Below are 25821 nucleotides of genomic sequence, written 5' to 3' on the forward strand. Positions count from 1 at the left end.
TAAACTACTAAACAGCTAAGGTTGGAGAATGAAACAAATACACACCAGAACATGGAGAATTAAACTAATAAGACAACTGGGGTTATAAAACTAACCTACAAAACAGCTAGTGTTGGAGAACTAAACCACTACACACCAGAGAATGGAGAACTAGACAGCAAGTGTTGCAATCCCCAAGGCTTGCGGGATAAACCTCTGTATCTAACCCTTCCTCCAGTGCTTCTGCATCCTCTACCTCCTCTAGGTCCTCCAACTGCACCCTCAACCTCTGCCTTACTGAGACACACACTCCAATAGTGCAGAGAGAATCCCCCCCACTTCTGTACTACGCAGCCAGGGCTCACCGCAATCAGAAAGTCTTCAAATTAATATGCCTTGGAGATCGCAGTCATACAGCTGAAGAGTTGTGGACAGCTCTCCAGGCCGACATTGAGCAATGGCTGTGTCCACTGAACCTGGTGCAAAGGAAGGCAATGTGCGATAACGGTGTGAACCCGGTGGTGGCCCAATGCCAGGGCATCGTCAGACAAGTGCCTTACATGGCTCGCATCCTCAACCTGATGCTATAGCAATTTCTCCGCCACTATCATTGCCTGGATGCGCTGCTGCAGAAACCACAATCTTTGCGTGCTCACTTAAAACTATAAAAATGAGCATGATCTTTAATATAAAAGCCAGACTACTAGACAACGAGCAAACTCCTTCATGATGATATAGGCCACCATCTCCTCAGCTTGCTGGTACTTTTCTGTGGGAATGAGCTTGTCTCCAATCAGCCAGGAATATCCAGTGAATGGCAAGCCACGGTTTGATATTAACACCCAGTACCAGAAGCAAAGCCATCCACAATTTCCATACCTCAGGAATTTTATTTGGTAGACTGGCTGAGCAAACATTAGTTTCTCACAAAGGAGCTGAAGACACTGAGTGGCACTAGGTGCAAGTTTCTCCAGCATGACCTGTTTGTTATTGTTAGTTATCAGAGGGAGAACATAACTGGGCTTTGCCTCTTAAGTCTTATAGACTCTGTACTTGTGGCCTTACATTCTACAGAATGGTGGGGAAGGAGACAGTAGGTTGTGGAGTTGCATTAGCTCCGGTGGTGTTGAGGTGAGATGGCAGCGAGGCAATGGCAAGCTGTAGGCTGTTTTGAAAAGATGAGTTTTCAGGTTGTGTCTGAAGGATACGAATGTGGTGGCTAATCGGACGCACAGAATTCCATAGGATGGGGGATATTTGGTAGAATTATTGGAGGTGATTGGGTGAGGAACAAATAAGTGTGGAACGAAGGAGGTCTTGGGAGGACCGGAGATTACAGAAGAGAACATATCGGAAGATTAGTTCAGAGATGTACAGAGAAGAAGGGTTATGGATGGCTTTGTACGTCAGTGTAAGTAGTTTGAACTGGATACACTGGGTAATTGGGAGCCAGTGAAGGGATCTTATAGATTGCAATCTTATGGATTGCTCTGGTGGACCCTGGCTTCTCCATGAGGAGAGTTCCTAGCGCAAACCTTGCAGGTTGTGATGATGATGAGGCCATCCATCTCCTTAGTTTTCTGTTACTTGGAATGCAAGCGCAAATATGCAGCCAGCCACCCACCCACCCACAGGTCGCAATACTAAACTGCCACATTTCTGGACAGCTGCTTGCACTTGAAATGTTAGGCTCGTGGAGGCGGAAGCTTTACACAACCTCATGGAGGCAGCCGGGTCTCCATACTCTGTCCCGAGCCGCCAGTATTTCTCCTGGTGTCATCCACACTTCCCACAAGCACGGGTCCCAGAACATTACCCATGCCCTCCCCAGTGCATTTAGTGGGAAAGACCGCCTAACCACAAACACGTGGACAAGTGAATGTGGCCAGGGACAGTTTGGAGGCAGTCCACAATAAAAAAAACTGCCATAGAGTGTCCAGTAATCTTCCCACACACTTTTCATAGCCAGGGATGCTTCTCGGCAGGGTTGGGAGGGCCCACCAGAGACTGGCATAGAGGAAAATCATATATACTCCAGCTGTCATTTCTCCCAGGAAGTCCTCTAAAGCTGCTTGTTGCATAAGCAATGGCAGCCCATCCAACATCGCTCACACTTCTTGGTGGTACTTAGTCACAGACAAAGATCTTTCTTTACGCCTTGAATTTAATTACTATATAGTTGGACTATGGTCTGATCTGTAATGTGTTTTGAGAAATAACATGCATAAGCAAAGCCACGGTTTAGGCCACTGAAGGTCAATAAGCAAAACTCATATGGCTTTCCCAATGACTGAAAGAAGGGTATCAAGACTTCCAAGCCAGCCAAGATTTCCCTTGTCTCCCCAAGAGGACGACTGTCCATGATCTCCTCCTCATCCTCCTCATTATCACCTAATCCGCATTGAGATAAGATGAGGCTGGGCTGCACAGTTCCTTGCTCCGCCTGCAATGCCTCCTCTTTAACTGTGAGGACCGAGAGCTTCAGTAGACAGAGAAGCGAGATGTTGATGCTAATTATGATGTCATTGCCGCTCACCATCTTAGTGGAGTCCTCAAAGTTTTGGAGGATGGCACAGATGTCAGACATCCATGCCCACTCATCAGCTCCCTGTGCGGAGGCTGACCTGAATGCCGATGGGCGTGTTGAAGCTGGTACTCAACAACTGCCATCTGCTGCTCACAAATCCTTCCCAACATCTGAAATGTTGATTTCCAACATGTGGTGACATCGCACAACAGTCGGTGAGCTGTAAGCTGTATATGCTGCTGAGGCACTGCCAGGGTGGCGGAAGCTATAGCTGACTTTCTGAAATGGGAACACACACATTGTACTTTCACAAGCAACTCTGGCAGATCTGGGTAGGTTTGGAGAAAATGCTGAACCATTAAGTTGAGCACATTTTGTGCTCTCTCATTCCTAATGTGAACCCCTGTATGAAGAACAATATAGGCACCGGAAAATTAAAAGATGAAATATAGCCTGCATTATATACCACGGTACTAAGAAAACCAATTTCGATTATATCATGTGTACCCCTGTGACAAAATATCTGCACTAGAGTAGAATTAGTATAATGGTGACCGACAACTCTTCCACTACAACCAAACCGAATAAATGGAGACACAATCAGGATTCCTCACATTTCCAAAAATTTGTGGCAGACACCAGCAAAGTGGCATCAATTTCACTACAGTAGAAATTATAGAATTAGGAACGACACGTCTTCCCCTAAAGCCAACCCATTAGATGGAGACTCAAGCAGAAGTGTTTACATTTCCCTAAATTAGGGCCTAACACCACCAAAGTGGCATCAATTTCACCAGAGTAGAAGTAGTTTAATGGAGACAGAAACCTTTTACACTACAGCCAAACCCCAATAGATGGAGAGTGGAGACCCAATCAGGATTCTCCACATTTCCAAAAATTTGTGGCAGACACCAGCAAATTAGCATCAATTTCACTAGAGTTTAAGTAGTATAATGGGGATCAACACCGCTTCCACTACAGTCAAGCCAGCAGATGGAGACACAATCAGAACTGTTCACAATTAAAAAAAAAGAGGGTCTAAGACCAATATTTCCATGGCCTACAGATTGGAGATGATGGAGTTCAACCTCTTAGCTTTGTCATGTGTAGGAGTAAATAACTTTATATGTGACCACAACTGCAGGACCGAGGGCTGACTCTGACTGCAGTGCTGAGAGAGGGCAGAGTACAGTGAAATGGACAAACTGCTGGACCACGGTGGATTAAGAAACATGTGGTGTGCTTAGTGAAACAAACACAGCAGGCATGTCAGCTTCTGTTACAGCTGAAGGGCTCTCACTCAGCCTGACTGGAGTGAGTATACAACCGTAGGTTCTGCGGTCGGAGACCTGCGTGACAATACTTGGCAAGGTAAAAGAGGAGGAGAAAGAAGCAGCAGGTGAGTTTGATGGTTGTTTATTGAAAACCAATTTTGAGTTAATCATGTTTGTGTACCCCTTTGTGGAGAACAATATTGGCACCAAATAATTAATTTCACTACAGTATAGCTATACAATTGGATGGAGACCAAAACCTCTTCCACTATGACCAACCCAGGAGATGGAGACCTAACCAGGAGTGTTCACATCTCCCTAAATTAGGGCCTAACAACAACAAAGTGGCATCAATTTAACTAGAGTAGAAGTAGTTTAATGGAGACAGAAACCTCTTCCACTACAGCCAAACCCAATAGATGGAGACCCAATAAGGATTCCCCACATTTCCAAAAATTAGTGGCAGACACCAGCAAGGTGGCATCAATTTCACCAGAGTATAAGTAGTTTAATGGAGACAGAAACATGTTTCACTACAGCCAAACCCAATAGATGGAGACCCAATCAGGATTCTCCACATTTCCAAAAATTAGTGGCAGACACAAGCAAAGTGTCATCAATTTCAGTACAGTAAAAATTGTAGAATTAGGAATGACATGTCTTCCCCTAAAGCCAACCCAGTAGATGGAGACTCAATCAGAAGTGCTTACATTTCCCTAAATTAGAGCCTAACACCACCAAAGTGGCATCAATTTCACCACAGTAGAAGTAGTTTAATGGAGACAGAAACAGGTTTCACTACAGCCAAAGCCAATAGATGGAGACCCAATCGGTATTCTCCACATTTCCCAAAATTTGTGGCAGACACCAGCAAAGTGTCATTAATTTCACTAGAGTAGAAATTGTAGAATTAGGACCCAAAACCTCTTCCTCTACAGCCAACCCAGCAGATGGAGACTCAATCAGGATTGCACCATCCTCTCCAGTCATTCACCATGTGTCAGACTTCGCAGGTGCACGAACTGGTCTATAAAATGTGTGAATGGACTCACAGAAATTGCTTCATCCACTTACACTACTGCTGCTGTGAATATTTTGGCATTGACGAATTGACGTGTCGGAGGTTGGAAGTGTAAAGCTGCGATGAACTCTGTGTGCCTCACTGCTGACTTGGGAAAAGCCTATCTCAAGGTTGTGTAAAAGCATGTTTCGATACTGTTATGGATCCGGGTGGTGAAATCTCTGTGATGCGGTGCATGGAGGGACCAGAGGGGCGTGACTAAGTATCTACTCGGCCCGACCAAGGTCACACGGCGGCTCAGTCGACTTCGAGAACCAGGGAGGAACCGAGCAGAGGGACCAGGTGCCACTCTGGGACCGACCTTGTATGAGAGCAGGTGACTCCCACGGGTCAGAAGGCAGGAACTGACTGGTACAGCGGATGAGCACGGCAGGCAGGCTGACGGGTGGTCAGGGAAGACAAGCAGGCTGATTCGACAGATAGCCAGACGGGTGCGCCAGGTAAGCAGGCAGGCACAACAGGTAACTGGCAGGTACTTCCAGGTAAGCGGGCTGGCGGGCACGGCAGGTAACAGGCAGGTGCTTCCAGGTAAGCAGGCTGGCGGGCACAGCAGGTAACAAGGCTGGTGCTTCCAGGTAAGCAGGCGGGCAGAGCCCATAGACAGACTGGCGGACTGGACTTTAGGCAGACTGTCGGGCTGGAAAGTAGTCAGACTGGCGGACTGGTCTGAAGATCAGACTGGCGGACAGGACTGACTTGCAGAGGACTTGATGGCTGAAACAAAGTAAATATCACAGAGCAACAACCTTGCACGGGCATCTCCGTATTGGAGGAGGTGCATTTTATAGGGAAAGTCCTCCGGCCATTGGCCGGGGACTTTTTAGGACGGCGTGCGCGGCCCCTTTCAGAGGGAGGGAGCGCGCGCGCCCTAAGCACAGAGCCAGGGAAGCTGTGCGCACAAGCAGCAGCTGCAGGGAGGCCGGAAGATGCCAGGGCAGGACCATGGCGGTGAGGGGGTCAGCGTCTCTGCCTGACAGGGGGCAGAGACGCCGATGCTACAGATACTCTAGCATTTGCGGGTCCCTTTCCAGGGCGAGAAGGATCTGGCTAAAAATTAACTCTTATAATGTGGATCTTACAGAGTGGCTGTTATGATCTGCTACAAGCACTAAGGAAAGACAGGAGATCTGTCCCTACAATAGAACTAAACTGGATCCCTACGATGTAACGGGGGACCTGATCCTGCGATCAGACCCGCTAAAGTCCTCGGCTAATCTGTACGAAGACCTATAGATGCAAGGGAGGGATCCCTACAAGAACTAGGGACTGGGATAAAGTTGGACACCTCCTAGCAGAAATTGTAGCAGTTAAAGACTAACACACTAAAAAGAACATAGAGGTCCGAAGACCTAGCACAACTAACATAGAACGGTAACAGAGCAACAAGCTAGCTCAAGAGTAGTAAATACAATGAAGTCCAGCAAGGCCAGGAGGGTGGAGCCGGATTAAATAGGCAAAAATGGTCATGTGACCAGCAAACTAGAAAAAAACTAACAGGAGAGTTCTAACAGCACCCCCGCTTCTAAGAGGATCCTCCGCATCCCCTAGGACCGGGCTTATCAGGAAACCTCCTGTGAAATGCTCTGACAAGTCTGGAAGCAGAAACATCATCCGCCCTCACCCATGAGTTATCCTCGGGTCCGAAAACCCTTCCAAGCAACGAGATACTGCAAACTCCCTCTATACCGTCTAGAATTTAGGATGCGGGAAATTTCATATTCCCCGTCTTCCACCACCGGAGGAACAGTGGCAGAGGCGTCACCAACCGACACATCAGCTTTTTTCAACAGAGAAACATGAAACACCGGATTAATCTTCCAGGAGGTAGGAACCTCCAACCTAACAGCAGATTGGTTAACTATCTGAAGCACCTTAAAGGGCCCTACAAACTTGGGACCCAATTTTTTCGAAGGAATCCTCAATCGCAGATTCTTAGAGGACAACCAAACCATGTCACCAATAGCAAACGAAACCTCTTGCCGTTTCCTATCAAAGTACCTCTTAGATTTTTTGTTAGCCTCCTGAAGATTATCACGCACATCTGTCCAAACTCTCTCCAAATCACCGGAAAAACTCTCCTCCTCCGGCACAGCCGATACCAATTTGGAGAATGACCCAAAAGACGGATGTCTCCCAGTACAACAAAAAAAAGGCGAACACCCAGCAGAAGAGGATGTATGGTTGTTAAGAGCAAATTCAGCAAGTGGCAGAAACTCAGACCACCCCTCTTGATTGTCTGCCACAAAGCAACGCAAGAACTGCTCAACATCCTGGTTCTTTCTTTCTGTCTGGCCATTAGACTCAGGATGATATCCGGATGAAAACGACAAATGAACTACCAACCTGTCACAAAAGGCACGCCAAAAACGAGCCACGAACTGAGGTCCCCTATCAGAAACAATGTCAGTAGGAACGCCATGTAGTCTGACAATTTCCATGACAAAGGTCTTAGCGAGTGTCTTAGCGCAAGGCAGTTTGATGAAGGGAACCAAGTGACACATCTTGCTAAAACGGTCCACGACCACCCAGATGACCGTGAAACCTTCAGAGGGGGGAAGGTCAGTAATAAAGTCCATAGCCAGATGTGTCCAAGGTGCACTAGGAACCTCCAGAGGGCAAAGCAACCCCGCAGCAGGAGCATGCGAAGACTTAGATCTAGCACACACAGTAATTGACGCACCCACTTAATGACTTCCTTCTGCCATCCAAGCCACCAAAAACTGCGACCCACAAGTCTCTTGGTCTCAGAAATTCCTGGATGACCTGCCAACTGAGACTCATGACACTCAACAAACAAATCTCTCCTAAAGGTCCTAGGCACAAACAACCTCCCATGGGGAGTGTTAGATGGGGCATTCTCCTGAGCTTTAAGAATCTCATCCTCCAAAACGGAGTCCAAAGCAGCAATCACAACACCTTCTTGTAAAATGCTCTCCTCCTCCTCCTCAGTACTGACCATGGGAGAAAAGCTGCGAGACAAAGCATCCGCTTTAACATTCTTGGTACCCGGGATGTAAGTAACGGAAAAATTAAACCGCGAGAAAAAAGTGCCCACCTAGCCTGACGGGCATTCAAGCGCTTGGCAGCATCAAGATAGATCAGATTTTTATGATCAGTGAAAACCTGAATGGGAAATTCAGCACCTTCCAAGAGATGACGCCAGTGTTCAAATTCGAGTTTAATAGCCAGCAATTCCCGATTACCAATATCGTAATTAAGTTAAGTCTCAGAAAATTTTTTTGAAAAAAAGGCACAGGGATGTACTCAATCCTTGTTTTCCTGAGACAACAATGCACCAACCCCCACAGAAGAAGCATCAACCTCAACCAAAAACGGCTTAGTCACATCAGGCTGCATAAGGATGGGAGCAGAGGTGAACCTCTCCTTTAGAAACACAAAAGCTTCAATGGCCCCAGAAGTCCACTAAACCGCATTAGCACCTTTCCTAGTGAGATCGGTCAGTGGTTTGACAATAATAGAATTTTTTTTTATGAATTTTCTGTAATAATTGGCAAAACCCACAAACCTCTGTATCAATTTCAAACCAATAGGCCTAGGCCATTCCTGCACAGCTTGAACTTTAACCGGGTAGATCTCAAAACCTTCACTGGAGATAATGTAACCCAAAAAACTAATTCTCTGTACAGCGAACTCACATTTCTCTAGCTTAGCAAAAAGTGAATTGTCCATTAATAACTGTAAAACCTCACGTACGCTCCGCAAATGAGACTCCAGATCAGGCGAATAAATCAGAATGTCATCCAAATAGACAACCACATTTTTGCCGATCAAAGGTCTAAGGATGTCATTAATAAGATTCTGAAAAAATGCTGGAGCATTGGTAAGACCAAAAGGCATAACCAGATTCTCAAAATGACCCACAGGAGTGTTAAAAGCAGTCTTCCATTCATCACCCTCCTTCATGCGCAACAAATTGTATGCCTCCCGGAGATCAATTTTAGAGAACCACTTGGCCCCCACTAACTGGTTAAACAAATCAGGAATCAATGGCAGTGGGTAAGGATTGCGTACAGTAATTTTATTAATCTCACGAAAGTCCAGACAAGGACGTAAACCGCCATCTTTTTTTTTAACAAAAAAAAATCCGACAGCAACAGGAGACTTGGAAGGCCTAATGTGACCGGCGGCCAAGCTTGTCTGTATGTATTCCTCCAAAGCCTTTCTCTCAGGAATAGTAAGATTAAATAAACGACTTTTAGGAAGAGTCGCTCCAGGGACAAATTCAATGGTACAATCATAGTCTCTATGGGGAGGCAAAATTTGTGACTCCTCCTCAGAAAAAACTCTCCAAAAATCCTGACTAGGTACAGGTAATTCCCCTTTTTCCACCGCAGCATTACGTCCGTTACAACACTTGTCATAACATTTAGGGCTCCAGGACTTAATTTCATTGGTAGACCAATCCAGTACAGGATTATGCAATTTTAACCAGGGCAACCCCAATATTACTGGAGAAGGCAAATTATTCAATACTACCAAATCCAAATTCTCTTGATGAATACCATTAATAGTGAGGGGAAACTCACAGACCTTGTGAGGAACACTCTTCAAGGGAGAGCCATCAACAGAAACCACAGCAATAGGGGATGACAAAGGTTTAGGTTTTAAAGTAAGTTTTTCCAAGAATCCCCCATCAATCACATTCAGAGTAGAACCACAATCCACAAATACCCGAAATTCAATTAATTCTTCCTGAGCAGTGGTAATAGCAGATAAGAATACTCCCTTTGTATTTAAACAGGCTATACGGGCATAACTGACCATTTTTTTTTCTTTGCTCATACGAAGCACACAGTTCTTAATGAAATGACCAGAATTTCCGCAATAGAAGCACAAACCTTCAGAAAGCCTGTGGTCTTTTTCCTGAGAGCGGGGTGCCATCGCCCCAATCTCCATCGGCTCTCCTTTGTCAGCACAGACCCTCTCAAGACTCGGAGCTGACATAGCAGAGGATTTGCTCTCATTAACCCTTGCACGCAGTCTCCTGTCCACCCGTATAGCTAATTGCATAGCCTCCTGCAAGTTTCCAGGTGTGGGATAAGCAATCAGCAAATCTTTAACCCTTTCACCTAGCCCCGCAAGAAACAAACTTTTCAAAGCTGAATCGTTCCACCCCACCTGGGCAGACCACCGATGGAAGTGAGAACAATACTTTTCCACATTACCTGATCCCTGCCTCAAACGTCTTAATTCAGACTCAGCAGATGAGACACGATCAGGATCATCGTACAACAAACCCAAAGCAGAAAAAAAACTATCCACTGATCTAAAGCACGGATCACTAGGTTAGAGAGAAAAAGCCCATCCCTGAGGATCCTTGCGCAAAAGTGACATTATGAACCCTATGCGCTGTGATTCATCACCAGAGGATCCGGGTCTTAAACGAAAATACAATGAACAAGCATTTTTAAAAGAAAAAAAATCTTGTTGTTCACCAAAAAATAGATCAGGCAGACGTACCTTTGGCTCTACCAAATGTGCTCCAGAACAGCTACTCACGTGTAGTTGGAGCTCGGCCACCTCCAGAGAGAGTCCCTGCAAGCGTTGAGCCAAATCTTGAACCGAGACCATGATGGAAACTGGAGGTCTTTCCTTAGAGAAATTTTTTGGGCTGGACTTACTGTTATGATCTGCTACAAGCACTAAGTAAAGACAGGAGATCTGTCCCTACAATAGAACTAAACTGGATCCCTACGATGTAACGGGGGACCTGATCCTGCAATCAGACCCGCTAAAGTCCTCGGCTAATCTGTACGAAGACCTATAGATGCAAGGGAGGGATCCCTACAAGAACTAGGGACTGGGATAAAGTTGGACACCTCCTAGCAGAAATTGTAGCAGTCAAAGACAAACACACAAAAAAGAACATAGAGGTCCGAAGACCTAGCACAACTAACAGAGAACGGTAACAGAGCACCAAGCTAGCTCAAGAGTAGTAAATACAATGAAGTCCAGCAAGGCCAGGAGGGCGGAGCCGGATTAAATAGGCAAAAATGGTCATGTGACCAGCAAACTATAAAAAACCTAACAGGAGAGGTCTAACAGTGGCAACCTAGTCATCAGCACTATTTTCAATCATAACTATATGGGGATCATGCTGCAGATAGTGCAGCAAGAACGCACTCATATGTTGGCCTCTTTCCTGAGGTTCAAGCCCATGCTGTGTTGGTGGCTGGGTAATTCTGATGCTTATATCCTTCGTTCCCTCCCGCCAAACACGAACAGAGGGGGGATGATTATCTTTTTCATGTTCTAACTGTTACTCGCCCATCAACTCTTCTTCTTCCATTTGTTCCTCACCTTCACTAACACTTTCAATAATAGTTTTTCTGGTATCGCCAATCCCCCTCGATCACAGTGAACCACCCTCCCTTGGCACCTTGAGATGTCCCCTTGTGTATGATGTTAGTAACAGAATAAAGTATTTTTTATTGTGGATGAGGTTTGTATAACATACAAGATATTCTCCAAATGAATTCAAACTGAGATATCCCCTGCTGTATAACGTTAGGAATCAAACAAAGTATTTTTTAACTGTGGATGAGGCCTGTATAAAGTAGCATATATGTTCCAAGATATTTCAAACTTAGATCTAGCCTGCTGTATCAAGTTAGTCACAGTAAAAAAATAGATTTATTTACTCTGCATAAGCTCTGCATACAGCTGAATTGCTACTAAAATAGTATGTGGCTTTTAGCAAAGTGTTTCACGTTTGTGACAACAAAAAGCTTTTGTGGACTTATAGCAGAGTGTATGACGTTTGCCACACAAAAAAATCTTTGGTGGACTGTGGCTAGCAGCAGAAAAAAAAAGGGCTTGCTTGCTTGCTTTATCACATTAGCAAGTGCAAAAATAGATTGAAGTTCTGCATGGAGCGCAGACAGTACAACCGATGCACAGCACTGTTCTGTGCCATAGGCCCTGCTCTTTCTGTCAGAATCTCAGTAATTGTACAAACACAAGAAAAGGACTGCAAGGTCGATTGAACAGGTACACAGCACAGAACTTATCTACACTATCTGACTTCCACAGAAGCGCCTATCTAACTAGCTATTATCTCTCATTACACTGAACTGAGCACACTCAGCAGCGTCTATCTCCTTCAAGGACATGCATAAAATGTTGCTGAGGGAACATGGCCGGTTTTTATATGGAGAGGACATGTGATTTCAGCAGCCAATTGCAGAAGTCCTTGTGTTTGGGACACTCTCAATTCTTCCTGTGCTCTGATTGGCTAGCCGCGCTTTGCTGACTTAAAGTTTCCAACTACAGGAAAAAAAAAAAAAGTGCGCTGCTGATCTGATCTGTTCTGAGCTATCACCAGCCACCCACTCATCTACCACGTCTCCCCTCTCATCATACACAAGCACTATGCTAGCAAAACTGTAAAAAATGCTGTAGTTGGCCCGCAATCATGTAACCATAGAAATTCGTATAATGTTACCGATTTTACCGAATTTAACAAATTTTGCTCGCCTTTCCGATCACGAATCTGAATGTGCCACATTCATGTCAAACTTAAGTTTGGAGATAGGATCTTGAACATATTCACTCATCACTAGTGTTGAGCATTCCGATACTGTAATATCGGGTATCGGCCGATATTCGCGGTATCGGAGTTCCGATACTGAGTTCCGATATTTTTACAATATCGGATACCGGAATCGGAAGTTCCCATAATGCCTGCGCTCTGCAGTGTCTCTGAAGGATGACAAGCTGGATGGCAGCGCTCAGCTGCGATCCAGCCTGTCATCTCAATGCCATGCCAGCGTGGGAGAATTCTCCTGATTGTTTAAAAGCCGGCGGCTTTTTACCGCCCGCCGGCTTTTAAACAATCACTCAGCCCCATACTCGCTTCCCCGCAGCCTACCACCCCGATCCTCCGCTCCCCTCGCCACCTCCCATCCCGATCGTAAGTTAGGACCGGGCGGGGAGCACAGCACCAAGGAGCGGGGAGCGAAGGACCCGGGCGGGGAAGCCGGCAGTGAAAAGACTTCACCGCAGGCTTTCCCGTTCTGTGCTGCGCTTTCCCACCGGTTATTTCAAATGAACAGCTGAGGTATCAGGTGATGTTGGTCAGCTGTTCATTTGAAGTCGCCACGGTGCCCTCAAAGGGTTCATGTGAGTTCATGCTTGACTGCATTGCATGAACTCACATGAACTTTCCCACGGCCGCACAGGTCAGCCACACCTCGCAGACCATCAGCCCGTCATGATTGGTGTGTGCGTGCAGGCAGACATAGGCCGATGTGACACTGCTACTCCCATCGGCCTATGTCTGTCCCCCGTCCACTCGTGCCAGCAGGATCAGCTCGATGGGAGCAGTAGTTCCCATCAGCCTGATCCTGCTATTTAAATTGCCCTACTGTGTCCCCAATAAATTTTAAATACATTTCATTGGTGGCCAGTGGTTACCTAAAATAAATTAGTTTATACATTACCTGTCCCCGCCGATCGCCACCTAAAATAAAGTAAAAAATAAAAAACTACACCTATACTCACCTAGACACCTAATTCCCCAAAGCCATCGATCTCCTGTAATAAAATATAAAATAATAAACCACAACCTTATCCTTACCCCTCCGTAGTAGCCCACAAGTGTCCCACGATGATCTCCAGTTTAGAGCAGCCACATAGAATGTGACCGCTCTGAACCGCTGCCACCGCTAGAATGACGGGGCAGTAAAGCAGCCCCGTCATTGCATAAGCGGGTTCGCTGGAGTTCAGGCAGCGCTGCTCCGGTCAGCTCCTTTACGGCCCTGCTGTACCGTGAGAAATTCCCACGGTACAGCAGTGCCGTAAAGGAGGTCTCCGGAGCTGCACTGAGTGAATGCACTCCGGTGACCTCAGTCAGGGCTCACGCTGCCGGGAGCGGACGTGTTACCGGCAGCGTGAGCTTACAGCAGCCATGCACAGCTGTCACCATCTCCAGATGTGACAGCTGTGCATGGGAGATCAGCGCAGGAACGTGGACAGGTAACTATTTTTTTTTAGTAAACTAAGAATTAAATAAAATGGTGTGTTTTATTTAAAATAAATTATTTTTTTCTGGGTGTAGTGTGTGTTTTTTCTTTTTAACACTTTGCAGGTTAGTAATGGGGGTGTCTTATAGACGCCCATCATTACTAACCTGGGCTTCATGGCAGCTGGTGCTGACATGAACCCCAGCCCTATTACTACCTGCCACCGCACCAGGGCAGCGTGGAAGAGCAAGGCTAAGTGCCAGAATTGGAGCATCCTATGGATGCGCCATTTCTGGGGCGGCTGACGGCTGGTGTTTCTAGCATGGGAGGGGGCCAATATTCATGGCACCCTTCCTGGGCTATTAATATCAGCCCCCAGCTGTCTGCCTAGCCTTTGCTAGCTATTAAAATAGGGGGGACCTCACGTCATTTTTTTGGGTGGGGTCTCCCATTTTAATAGCTAGTAAAGGTTAGGTATTCAGCTGGGGGCTGATATTAGTAGCCTGGGAAGCTCCGTGGGTATTACCCCCTTCCCAGGCTTAAAACATCTGCCCCAGCTGTCTGCTTAACCTCCGCTAGAGACTAAAATTATGGGGGATCCCACGCCAATCTTTTTTTTAATAAATCCTTTATTTTAACACTAAATGACACTTCAGGGGTTAATAAAGATGCAGTCCCTAAATTATTATTTATTTTTTAATTAATTTTTCCCAAAAATTTTGACGTGGGCTTTGCCATATTTTTGTATGCCAGCCAGGTGCAGAATCCAGGAACGGGCTGCCCCCAACTCCCAGCTGCCTATTTGTACCTGGCCGGACACAACAATATAGGGAAGCCCTTTTTTTTATTATTATTTCATGAATTTCATGAAATAAGTTTAAAAAAAAAAAATACGTGGGGCTTCGCGCTATATTTGTGTCCAGCCAGGTACAGCAGGCAGGAACGGGCTGCCCCCAACCGCCAGCTGCCTATTTGTACCTGGCCGGACACAACAATATAGGGAAGCCCTTTTTTTTAAATTATTTCATGAAATAATTAAAAAAAAATTGACGTGGGGGTTCGCACTATATTTGTGTCCAGCCAGGTACAGCAGGCAGGAACGGGCTGCCCCCAACCACCAGCTGCCTATTTGTACCTGGCCGGACACAACAATATAGGGAAGCCCTTTTTTTCTTAATTATTTCATGAATTTCATGAAATAATTTAAAAAAAAAATACGTGGGGCTTCGCCCTATTTTTGTGTCCAGCCTGGTACATCTAGGCAGCTGGGGGCTGGAATCCGCAGCGCAGGGAGGCCGAAGCTTTCTGGGCCCCACCCGCTGCAAACTGCAGTCCGCAACCACCCCGGAAAATGGCGCGTTCATAGAAGCGCCATCTTCTGGCACTGTACTCAACTCATCCAGGGCCCTGGTGCGGTGGCTCACTGGGTAATAAAGGGGTTAGAGCCAGCTTGGCATTATCAGCTGGCCCTAAGCCCGAAATTCATGGGGTCACGCCAATATTAGACATGACCGCCATGAATTTTAAGTAAAGTACTTAAAAAAACCACAAACACCCAGAATAAAGTCCTTTAATTGAAATAAAGACACAATTCTTTATTGTTCTAAATTAAACCATACTTACCATCACGCCCATTCCAGCTGAAGCCAACGATCTCCTGCAATAAAAGAAAAATAATAAAGCAACATCATCCTTACCTTTTGATTGTTCCCAGGACAGCTCCAGCTCTGCTACATCGAGATGACAGGCTGGACCGCAGCAGAAAGCTGCCATCCAGCCTGTCATCCCGTGGACACTGAGAAGCGCAGGCATGCTTGCGCTCCTCAGTGTCAGGCTGCGACGGCATCCCGATGAGCCGAGTCTCTCACGCTCACCGCATGCGCAGGAGAATTCTCCCACGCTGTCAGTGACGTGCATGAGGTGACCTGAGTTCATTGTCGGCTCATCTGGATGCCGTCACAGCCAGACACTGAGGAGCGCAAGCATGCCTGCGCTTCTCAGTGTCCGCGGGATGACAGGCTGGATGGCAGCTTTTTGCTGCAGTCCAGCCTGTCATCTCGATGTAGCAGAGCTGGAGCCGTCCTGGGAGCCATGGAAAGGTAAGGATGATGTTGCTTTATTATTTTTCTTTTATTGCAGGAGATCGTTGGCTTCAGCTGGAATGGACGTGATGGTAAGTATGGTTTAATTTAGAACAATAAAGAATTGTGTCTTTATTTCAATTAAAGGACTTTATTCTGGGTGTTTGTGTTTTTTTTTTTAACTTTGACTATGGGGTTAGTAATGGGGGTGTCTTATAGACGCCTCTCCATTACTAACCTGGGCTTGATGTCAGCTGGAATTATAAGCTGACATCAACCCCAGCCCTATTACCCCGCTGCCACCGCTACAGGGCAGTGGGAAGAGCGAGGCTAAGTGCCAGAATTGGCACATCCTATGGATGTGCCATTTCTGGGGTGGCTGACGGCTGGTGTTTCTAGCCTGGGAGGGGGCCAATATTGATGGCACCCTTCCTGGGCTATTAATATCAGCCCCCAGCTGTCTGCCTAGCCTTTGCTAGCTATTAAAATAGGGGGTCCCCACGTCATTTTTTTTGGGGGGTCCCCTATTTTAATAGCTAGTAAAGGCTAGGTATTCAGCTGGGGGCTGATATTAGTAGCCTGGGAAGCTCCATGGGTATTACCCTCTTCCCAGGCTTCAAACATCTGCCCCAGCTGTCTGCTTAACCTCCGCTAGAGACTAAAATTACGGGGAACCCCATGACAATTTTTTTTTTTAATAAATCCTTTATTTTAACACTAAATGACAAGTACAGTAACCAACACTATCACTGTACTTATTATATATGTGACTGACATGTTTCTATCTATCTAATCTATGTGTGATGCTCTATTCTTTCTGTTATAAATTGTCGGGTACCGCTGCTGAATTGCCGGCCGGCTTTTTTAAAGAGATGGTGCATGAAAACACTAATATTTTTTTAAATAAATCCTTTACACTAAATGACAAGTACAGTAAGCAACACTGTCACTGTACTTCATATATATGTGACTGACATGTTTCTATCTATCTAATCTATGTGTGAAGCTCTATTCTTTCTGTTCTAAATTGTCGGGTACCGGTGTATGCCGCTGCTGAATTGCCGGCTTTTCATGTTTCACTGTGAGCACTGTTCCCATCGATTTGGGCAACCACCTCCCCCAATACATTCTACATTATTGTTAGTTGTTTTCCTTCATGTAGAATTAACCTACAAGGAAAGAAAGGGTTTATTTTCATTCCGATATTTGTGTCCCATTGACTTGCATTGGTTTCCGGTATCGGAATCGGCGATATCCGATACTTTTTGGGTATCGGCCAGATCCAATCCGATCCGATATTTCCTGATATCGGAAGGTATTGCTCAACACTTCTCATCACTAATTAGAGATTAAAGATGGCTCAGTGACTGGTGACTAGACCGAAGAAGAAGACTGACCTGGAGCAGTGCTGTGTGGGCAAACACATGAGGGCCAGGTAAATAAACTTTTGCAAAAATAAATATATAAATATTATATCTTGCTTTAGGGTCTGGAAAGAACTCAGAGCCTAATAATGGGCATTTGATTAACTTAGATGTGAATAGAATCTCCTTGCCAAATTCAAGCAAAATGTATAAATGTAAATTTCAGGAGATTCGCTCATCACTAATACATACATGCTGTAAAAGTGTAAAGATTTTCCTGTGAAGTCAATGCTGTAAAAACATAAATAAATAAGAATGTTGTCTGCTGGGGTCTGACATAGGTTTGCTCAATAAATTTCACCAATTTCAGGTGCTAATTTGTTGGGCTATAATGGTTCCCATCCTTTCTGAGCTGTGCCCACTTGTTAGTAAAATATCGAGAATAACAGAAGGTCAAAAGTTGCACATTTTTACACAGAATGTGAATGGTTTTTCTTCTACAAATTTTGTTGTGGAACAGAATAAATTTTCTCAATATTACTAATAATTGTATACTATTTACTGATACTATTGATATTGTTTAGATTTTCTGATTCTACTTTTCTTCAAACGATTTGATGTAATATACGTTACTTACGAACACATTTTGGGACATTCATCCACTTTCCTTTCACACATGTTGCTGAATTTCCTCCAGAAAAACCGTAGTTATCTTTACATGTAAATTCAGCACTTTCACCGTGTTTATATATTTTCTGGTCTTGTATAATAAATGCATTTATAACTTCTGGAGCCCCTTCACATGAATCTTCTAAAAAATAAAAACAAAATAAAAAATTGTTAAAACTTTTCGGGCGAAGAAACAAACTATTAGCCCCTTTACAACCCAAGGTGGTTTGCACGTTAATGACCAGGCCAATTTTTATTCTGACCACTGTCACTTTATGAGGTAATTACTCTGGAACGCTTCAACGGATCCCTCTGATTCTGAGATTGTTTTTTCGTGACATATTGTACTTCATGATTGTGGTAAAATTTCTTCGATATCACTTGCGTTTATTTGTGAAAAAAATGGAAATTTGGCGAAAATTTTGAACATTTTGCAATTTTCAAAATTTGAATTTTTATGCCCTTAAATCAGAGAGATATGTCACACAAAAAAGTTAATAAATAACATTTGCCACATGTCTACTTTACACCAGCACAATTTTGGAACCAAATTTTTTTTTCTTATTAGGGAGCTATAAGGGTTAAAAGTTGACCAGCGATTTCTCATTTTTCCAACAAAATTTACAAAACCATTTTTTTAGGGACCACATCACTTTTAAAGTCACTTTGAGGGGTCTTTATGACAGAAAATACCCTAAGGTGACAACATTCTAAAAACTGCACCCCTCAAGGTGCTCAAAACCACATTCAATAAGTTTATTCACCCTTCAGGTGCTTCACAGGAATTTTTGGAATGTGGAAGAAAAAAAATAACATTTAACTTTTTTCACAAAAATGTTAATTTAGACCCAATTTTTTTATTTTCGCAGGGGTAACAGGAAAAAATTTACCCAAAATTTGTTGTGCAATTTCCCCTGAGCACGAAGATACCTCATGTGTGGGGGAAAAAACACTGTTTGGGAACACGGCAGGGTTCGGAAAGGAAGGACAGCCATTTGACTTTTTGAATGTAAAATTTGCTTGAATAATTAGAGGATTCCATGTTGCGTTTAGGGAGCCCCTGATGTGCCTAAACAGTGGAAACCCCCCACAAGTGACACCATCTTGGAAACTAGATCCCTCAAGGAACTTACCTAGATGTGTGGTGAGCACCTTTAACCCCCGAGTGCTTCACAGAAATTTATAACATTGAGCTGCAAAAATAAAATTTTCACATTTTTCTCACAAAAATGTTTTTCAGCCCCCAATTTTACATTTTCATAAGGGTAACAGGAGAAATTGCACCATGCAGTTTGTTGAGCAATTTCTCCTGAGTAAGCAGATACCCCATATGTGGGGGAAAACCATTGTTTGGGAGCACGGTATGGTTTGGAAGGGAAGGAGCGCCATTTGACTTTTTGATTGTAAAATTTGCTTGAATAATTAGCGGATGCCATGTTGCGTTTGGGGAGCCCTTGATGTGCCTAAACAGTGGAAAACCCTCACAAGTGACACCATCTTGGAAACTAGACCCCTCAGGGAACTTATCTATATTTGTAGTGAGCACCCTGAACCCCCAAATGTTTTACAGAAGTTTCTAACATTTATTTATGAAAATAAAAAAAATCAAACTTTTTCCACAAAAATTATGTTTTAGGCCCAATTTTTTTATTTTCACAAGGGTAAGAGGAGAAAATGGACCCCAAAAACTTTTGTGCAATTTCTCCTGAGTACGACAATACCCCATATGTGGGGAAAATACAGTGTTTGGGCGCATGGCAGAGTTCAAAAGGGAAGGAGCACTGTGTGACTTTTTGAAACCAAAATTAGCTGGAATCGAGAGCGGATGCCATGTCGCGTTTGGAGAGCCCCTGATGTGCCTAAATAGTGGAAACCCCCAACAAGTGACCCCATATTGGAAACTACACCCCTCAAGGATTATATCAAGTGGTATAGTGAACATTTTGAACCCAGAGGTACGACCCAGAATTTGATAATATTAGGTCATCATATTGAATAAGTTGTCATTAGTCTTGAGCGCAAGTGCTTGCTACTTGAGTTTGCATCGGGCACTCGGGTATGCACTACGTATCACGAGTGCTCGAGTGACATGCTCGAGTACCCGCCCGCATGTTTCACGGTTATTAGACACCCAAAAAAAAGCATGCGGGGATCGCTCGTGCATGTCAGGCAATCCCCGCGAGTTTTTTGGCCGTGAAGCATATGAGTAGGAGACTCGAGCATATCACTCGAGCACCCGTGATACTCAGTGCATACCCGAGCACCCGATGCAAACTCAAGTATCGAGCACTTGCGCTCAACACTAGTCGCCATATCATCATCATAATTTTTTTTTTTTAATTTTGAAAAAAATCCCAACCCTAACTCTAGCAAAACCCTTACCATATCCCAACCTTAGCCCAACCCTTACCCTTTCCCAACCTTAGCCCAACCATGACCCTAGCCCAACCCTAGCCCAATCCTAACCATAGCCCAACCGTAACCCCAACCCTAACACCGACCCTAACCCTAACCGTAGCCCAACCCTAACCCTAGCCAAACCCTAACCCTAACCCTAGCCCAACCCTAACTCTAACCCTAGCCCTAACCCCAAACCCTTGCCCAACCCTAACCCTAACCCCAACCCTAACCTCAACCCTAACCCTAGCACAACCCTAACCCGAGAGTTTATTTTTTACGCCATTCCTCGTGCAGTATAAGTGATTAGACAACTTTATTCTTCGGGTCGGTGCGATTACAGCGATACCAGAATCATAACGGGTTTTTATGATTGACAGCTGTCACACACTAAAAGACGCATTTTTTTGTAAAATCTAGTTTTTGCATCGCCATATTTTGAGAGCTAGAATTTTTCCATATTTTGGCCGACAGAGTCATGTGACGGCTTGTTTTTTGCGGGATGAGTTGACGATTTTATTGGTGACATTTTCAGGCACGTGACATTTTTTGATCGCTTTCTATTCCGATTTTTGGGAGGCAGAAAAAACAAAAACCAACAATTCAGGAATTGTTTTTTATTTTTACATTTTTTTATGCTGTTCCGCATGTGGTAAAATTGATAAGGTAGCTTTATTCTTTGGGTATGTACATTTACAGCGGTACCACATTTATATTGTTTTTCTATGTTTTGGCGCTTTTACACAATAAAGGCTATTTTATAGAAAAAATTATTTTTTTGCATCGCTTTATTCTGAGAGCTATAACTTTTTTATTTTTTGGCGGATGGAGCTGTATGGAGGCTTGTTTTTTGCGGGACAAGATGACGTTTTCAGCTGTACCATTTTTATTTATATTTGTCTTTTTGATCGCGTGTTATTCCATTTCTTGTTTGGTTGTATGATGATAAAGCATTGTTTTTTGCTTCATTTTTTTTTTTTTTTTTTTTACCGTGTTCACTAAAGGGGTTAATTAGTGGGGCAGTTATATAGTCAGGTCGTTCCAGAAGTGGCGATATCAAATATGTGCACTTTTAATATTTTTATATTTTTATTTTTTATTTTTGGTGGCTTATTTATTTATTTATTTATTTATTTTCATATTTTTACAATTTTTTTTTTCTTTCACTTTTTGGCACTTTTCTTTTACCTTTATTCTTTGTCCCACTATGGGACTTTCACTTTTTTATTATGATCGCCTGTATAGCATAGGGATGGAGCACCATCCCTGTGCTATACAGGCTGTCAGCGCTGCAGATGCAGAAGATATTTTGGTCATGCACTGCGCATGACCAAAATATCTTCCTGCTGTCTGATGACCCGGATGTTGTCATGACGACATCAGGTCGTCATGGCAACATCCGAGAAGCCGCGACAGACAGCGCTGGAGGCCGGCAGTAGAGGTGAGTATGCCGATCACCTCCCCAGCACATAGCATCAGGTGTCAGCTGTGACAATCAGCTGACACTCGGCGGCGATCTCGCCCACACAGCCTGTGTGAGGGCGCGATTGCAAAGATGTATTAATACGTATCAGGCTCTTAAAGCCCAGGGCGCAGATACGTATTAATACGTCTTGGGCTTTAAAGGGGTTAAGTCATTGATACTTACGCATTTGAAAATTTCAGAAAAATACCATTTGAGGACTTAAAAGTAAATTTATGACATTACCCGATGAGTGATATCTACCTACAATTTATTGTTAAAATCTTATTATTTTTAATTTTCCCTGTACTTCTATTTTACTAGGAAATATGCTGTAGGCAAATCAACAACAGCAAACTGCTAAATATTTCATTGCGAAAATAGAGCATTCAGGCTGCACAATTACATCATAAAATGTGAAAACTTCTATAACAGATAATTTTCTTAATATGCGGTAAGCTGGAGCTGAGTGGATCTTTTGAAATTTTAATTCACCAAATTTACCGAATTTTCCCCCAAAATTTGATTTGTGACAAATACATTTGCAACAAATCTCAATACTTCAAAGCCTCTAATAGCCCAGAAAATATTTATATAACACCCTGAAGTTTCCTAGGTGTGTGCTAAATCCCTTTTGAGGTATTTGACAAATGTAGCCTTATGAATGTCCAAGTGACATCATCCTACGTGGCTAGGGGAAAACAGTTGGTAACCAGTGGTAACCAACAGCGTACTTGGGTGGCATGTTGGGGTCCATTGATGTTATATTAAAACAAGGAAGTGTCCAAAAAATATTTATCTTTTATGTGCAAACTGTATGACATAGGGTTGCTATTACATTTCTGGCAAGTGTACAACAACTCACAACACGGGATGCACAGTGTGTGTGACACACTAGCCTTGGTTTCAAGAATTTTCATTAGCTGTAAAATTAGCACAGATGGTATATTAAACTGCCCTGCTTGTTTTCCATGCCCATTGACAGATCAGTCAATTCACAGTCACACTGACTATACAGGTCCAGAACCTTTTGATCACTGAATCTTATCTTGTATTATTTTTTACAGACTTAGGGCAGGTGTAGGGCAGCATATTTTCTGTCTGAATGCAATCCTACAAAACATCACAACGCACTCTGATCAATGTAAGTCTATGGGGCCATGCACATGTCCGATTTTTCCTCAGACAAGACTAATATTCGGATTGCATTCGCCCATGCAGTCAATGTTTACGATTTCAAAGAACGGACAGAATGGAGAAGATGGGGATTTTTTTCTATCTTCTAAACATCAAAGTACACTATGATCACATTATGATTAAACTCTGATCAGAGTTTGATCAGGGAAAAAGTATTGAACACACTTACTGAAATTTATTTAATACTTTGTACAAAAGCCTTTGCTGGTAATGTCAGCTTCAATATGCCACCTATGTGGAGAAACTAGTTGCATGTACTGTTCAGATGTGATTTTGGCTTATTATTCCACATAAACACTCTTCAAATCTTGAACATTCTGTGGGCTCCTTCTATGAACTTTGAGCTTTAGTTTCTTCAATAAATGTTCTATTGGATTCAGGTCAAGTGATTGGCCACTAGAGTAGCTTTATTTTCTTTCTCTGGAACCAATTAAGAGTTTTCTTGGCTTTTTGTTTGAGATCATTATCTTGATGACATTTCAAAATTTGTTTCATTTTCATCATCCTGGTAGATGGCAGATTATTTTCAAGAATGTTTTCGATACATATGTCAATTCATCCTTCCTTCAATTGTACGAATTTTGCCAGTGTCATATGCCGAAAAACAGCCCCAAAATCATGACGTTCCCACCTCCAAACTTCAGTGTTGGAATAGGGTTTTTGGGGTGATATGCAGTGCCTTTTGGAATCCAAACATGGTGTGCATTATGGCATCAAAAGAGTTCAATTTTGTTCTCATGTGACCAGACTATATTCTACCAGTATTTCACAGACTTGTCTAAATATTGATGAGCAAACTTTAAATGCGCTTGTACATACTTTTTGTTCAGCAATGGGAGTCTTGCGGGGTGAGCGTGCATACAGGCCATGGAGGTTGAGTTTATTCTTTGGGTCTGTACAATTACCAAATATTCTCATACTTTATTACTTCTTTTTTTTCTCTTCTTTTATTAACATTAATGTGGGAAAAGGTGATGATTCACATTTTTGTTATGCTTTTAAAACTTTTTAAATGTTTTTACTTGATTTGTTAACTCCCTTATGAAAATTTAACCTGAGATTGGCTAATTGCATATTCTGTATACTGGAATAGTACTGTATTGCTATATATAGTTAAAATAGCATGCTCCTAAGAAGTACAGACACAAGTTAGATTTTATGGAAAGGAAAAAATGACAGCTTTCAGCACGCAACCCAATGGATCTCAGATAATCCCCTCCAGGGGGCCCACAGCCAGCTGCAGCATGCACATTGGCAATCATGTAAATGGAACATTTGATTTGCAGCAAAGCTATTGTCCTTGAATTGAATGCCCCTTGTTATGCTCTGGTTTCTATCAAACCAAAAGGGAAATGAATGTAATATGTAAAAAATACTTAAACTCACTTCACCAATCTGGCCCTCTTTGCATTTTTTTATTACCACTGCTTGTGCTAAATCTCAGAGACTCCTCATGGTAGGCCTGTACTTCTTGTGATGTGTTAGAGAGGTCACGACACACATCATTATATTATGAAATTGTGACCTTAAGCACACCTGAGCAGTATAGACCTGGGTCTCTTTAAGAACGAGAAGTCTCGGCCTTGTGTGAGCAGTGTTGATAAGATGTGATGAGGACCAGACGAGTTATGGTGATGAGCAGAGGGGATGATGAGCTGAGCGTTAATGTGAATATAAGTATATCTTGGCTTTGTAACCTTTTGATGACCCTTTACAGTTAATCAAACTGCCTGCCAGGAGTCACGTGGAACTAAATTACAAAAAATTATATTTGCACACCTCTAATCTTAAGCCTTTTTAACCCATTAACAACCGCCGTAACGCATTTTCACAGTGACAGATAAGGGTACTTATTCCTCAGCGGCGTGAAAATGCGACACTGAGGAATTAGGCTGTAGCGCCCCCCAGAGTTGGAAATTCTCGGGGGTAGCTGAGACCCTGGAGAATATGATCAGAGCTGGTTTTCTGGTCCCCTGTCACGTGAAAAAAAGTGTGCCCGCAGTTTCCAATGATTTCTCTGTCCTCTGAAATTATATATACAGTGCCTACACGTAGTATTCAACCTCCTGCAGATTTAGCTGGTTTGATAAGATGCAAATAAGTTAGAGCCTTCAAACTGCAAACGAGAGTAGGTTTTATGAACAGAAGCATAAATCTTACAAACCAAAAAGTTATGTTGCTCAGTTGAATTTTATTAAATTTTAAACATAGAAGTGTGGGTCAATTATTATACAACCCCTATGTTTAATATTTTGTGGAATAACCCTTGTTTGCAATTACAGCTAATAATCGTCTTTTATAAGACCTGATCAGGCCGGCACAGGTCTGTGGAGTTATCTTGGCCCACTCCTCCATGCAGATCTTCTCCAAGTTATCTAGGTTCTTTGGGTGTCTCATGTGGACTTTATTCTTGAGCTCTTTCCACAAGTTTTCAATTGGGTTAAGGTCAGGAGACTGACTAGGCCACTCCAACACCTTGACTTCTTCCCTATTGAACCAGGCCTTGGTTTTCTTGGCTGTGTGCTTTGGGTCGTTGTCTTGTTGGAAAATGAAATTACGACCCATCTTAAGAACCTTGATGGAGGAGTGGATGTTCTTGGCCAAAATCTCCAGGTAGGCCGTGCTATCCATCTTCCCATGGATGCGGACCAGATGGCCAGGCCCCTTGGCAGAGAAACAGCCCCACAACATGATGCTGCCACCACCATGCTTGACTGTAGGGATGGTATTCTTGGGGTCGTATGCAGTGCCATCCAGTCTCCAAACGTCACGTGTGTGGTTGGCACCAAAGATCTCGATCTTGGTC

General features: G+C 43.5%; 1 protein-coding gene across 3 annotated transcripts in view; it reads right to left on the reverse strand.

Moving 5' to 3' along the window:
- The window catches only part of CFH (complement factor H), a 1056626-nt gene that overhangs the window by 368548 nt on the left and 662257 nt on the right, over nt 1-25821 (reverse strand). For all 3 annotated transcript variants that reach the window (XM_073642935.1, XM_073642934.1, XM_073642933.1), the window contains one exon: nt 17928-18101. In XM_073642935.1, coding sequence (XP_073499036.1) covers nt 17928-18101 — 174 coding nt within the window. The remainder of the gene's footprint in view (nt 1-17927; nt 18102-25821) is intronic.

The sequence above is a fragment of the Phyllobates terribilis genome, unplaced genomic scaffold (assembly GCF_046119375.1).
Source record: "Phyllobates terribilis strain yellow unplaced genomic scaffold, ASM4611937v1 Scaffold_8__6_contigs__length_399053987, whole genome shotgun sequence".
NCBI lineage: Eukaryota > Metazoa > Chordata > Amphibia > Anura > Dendrobatidae > Phyllobates > Phyllobates terribilis.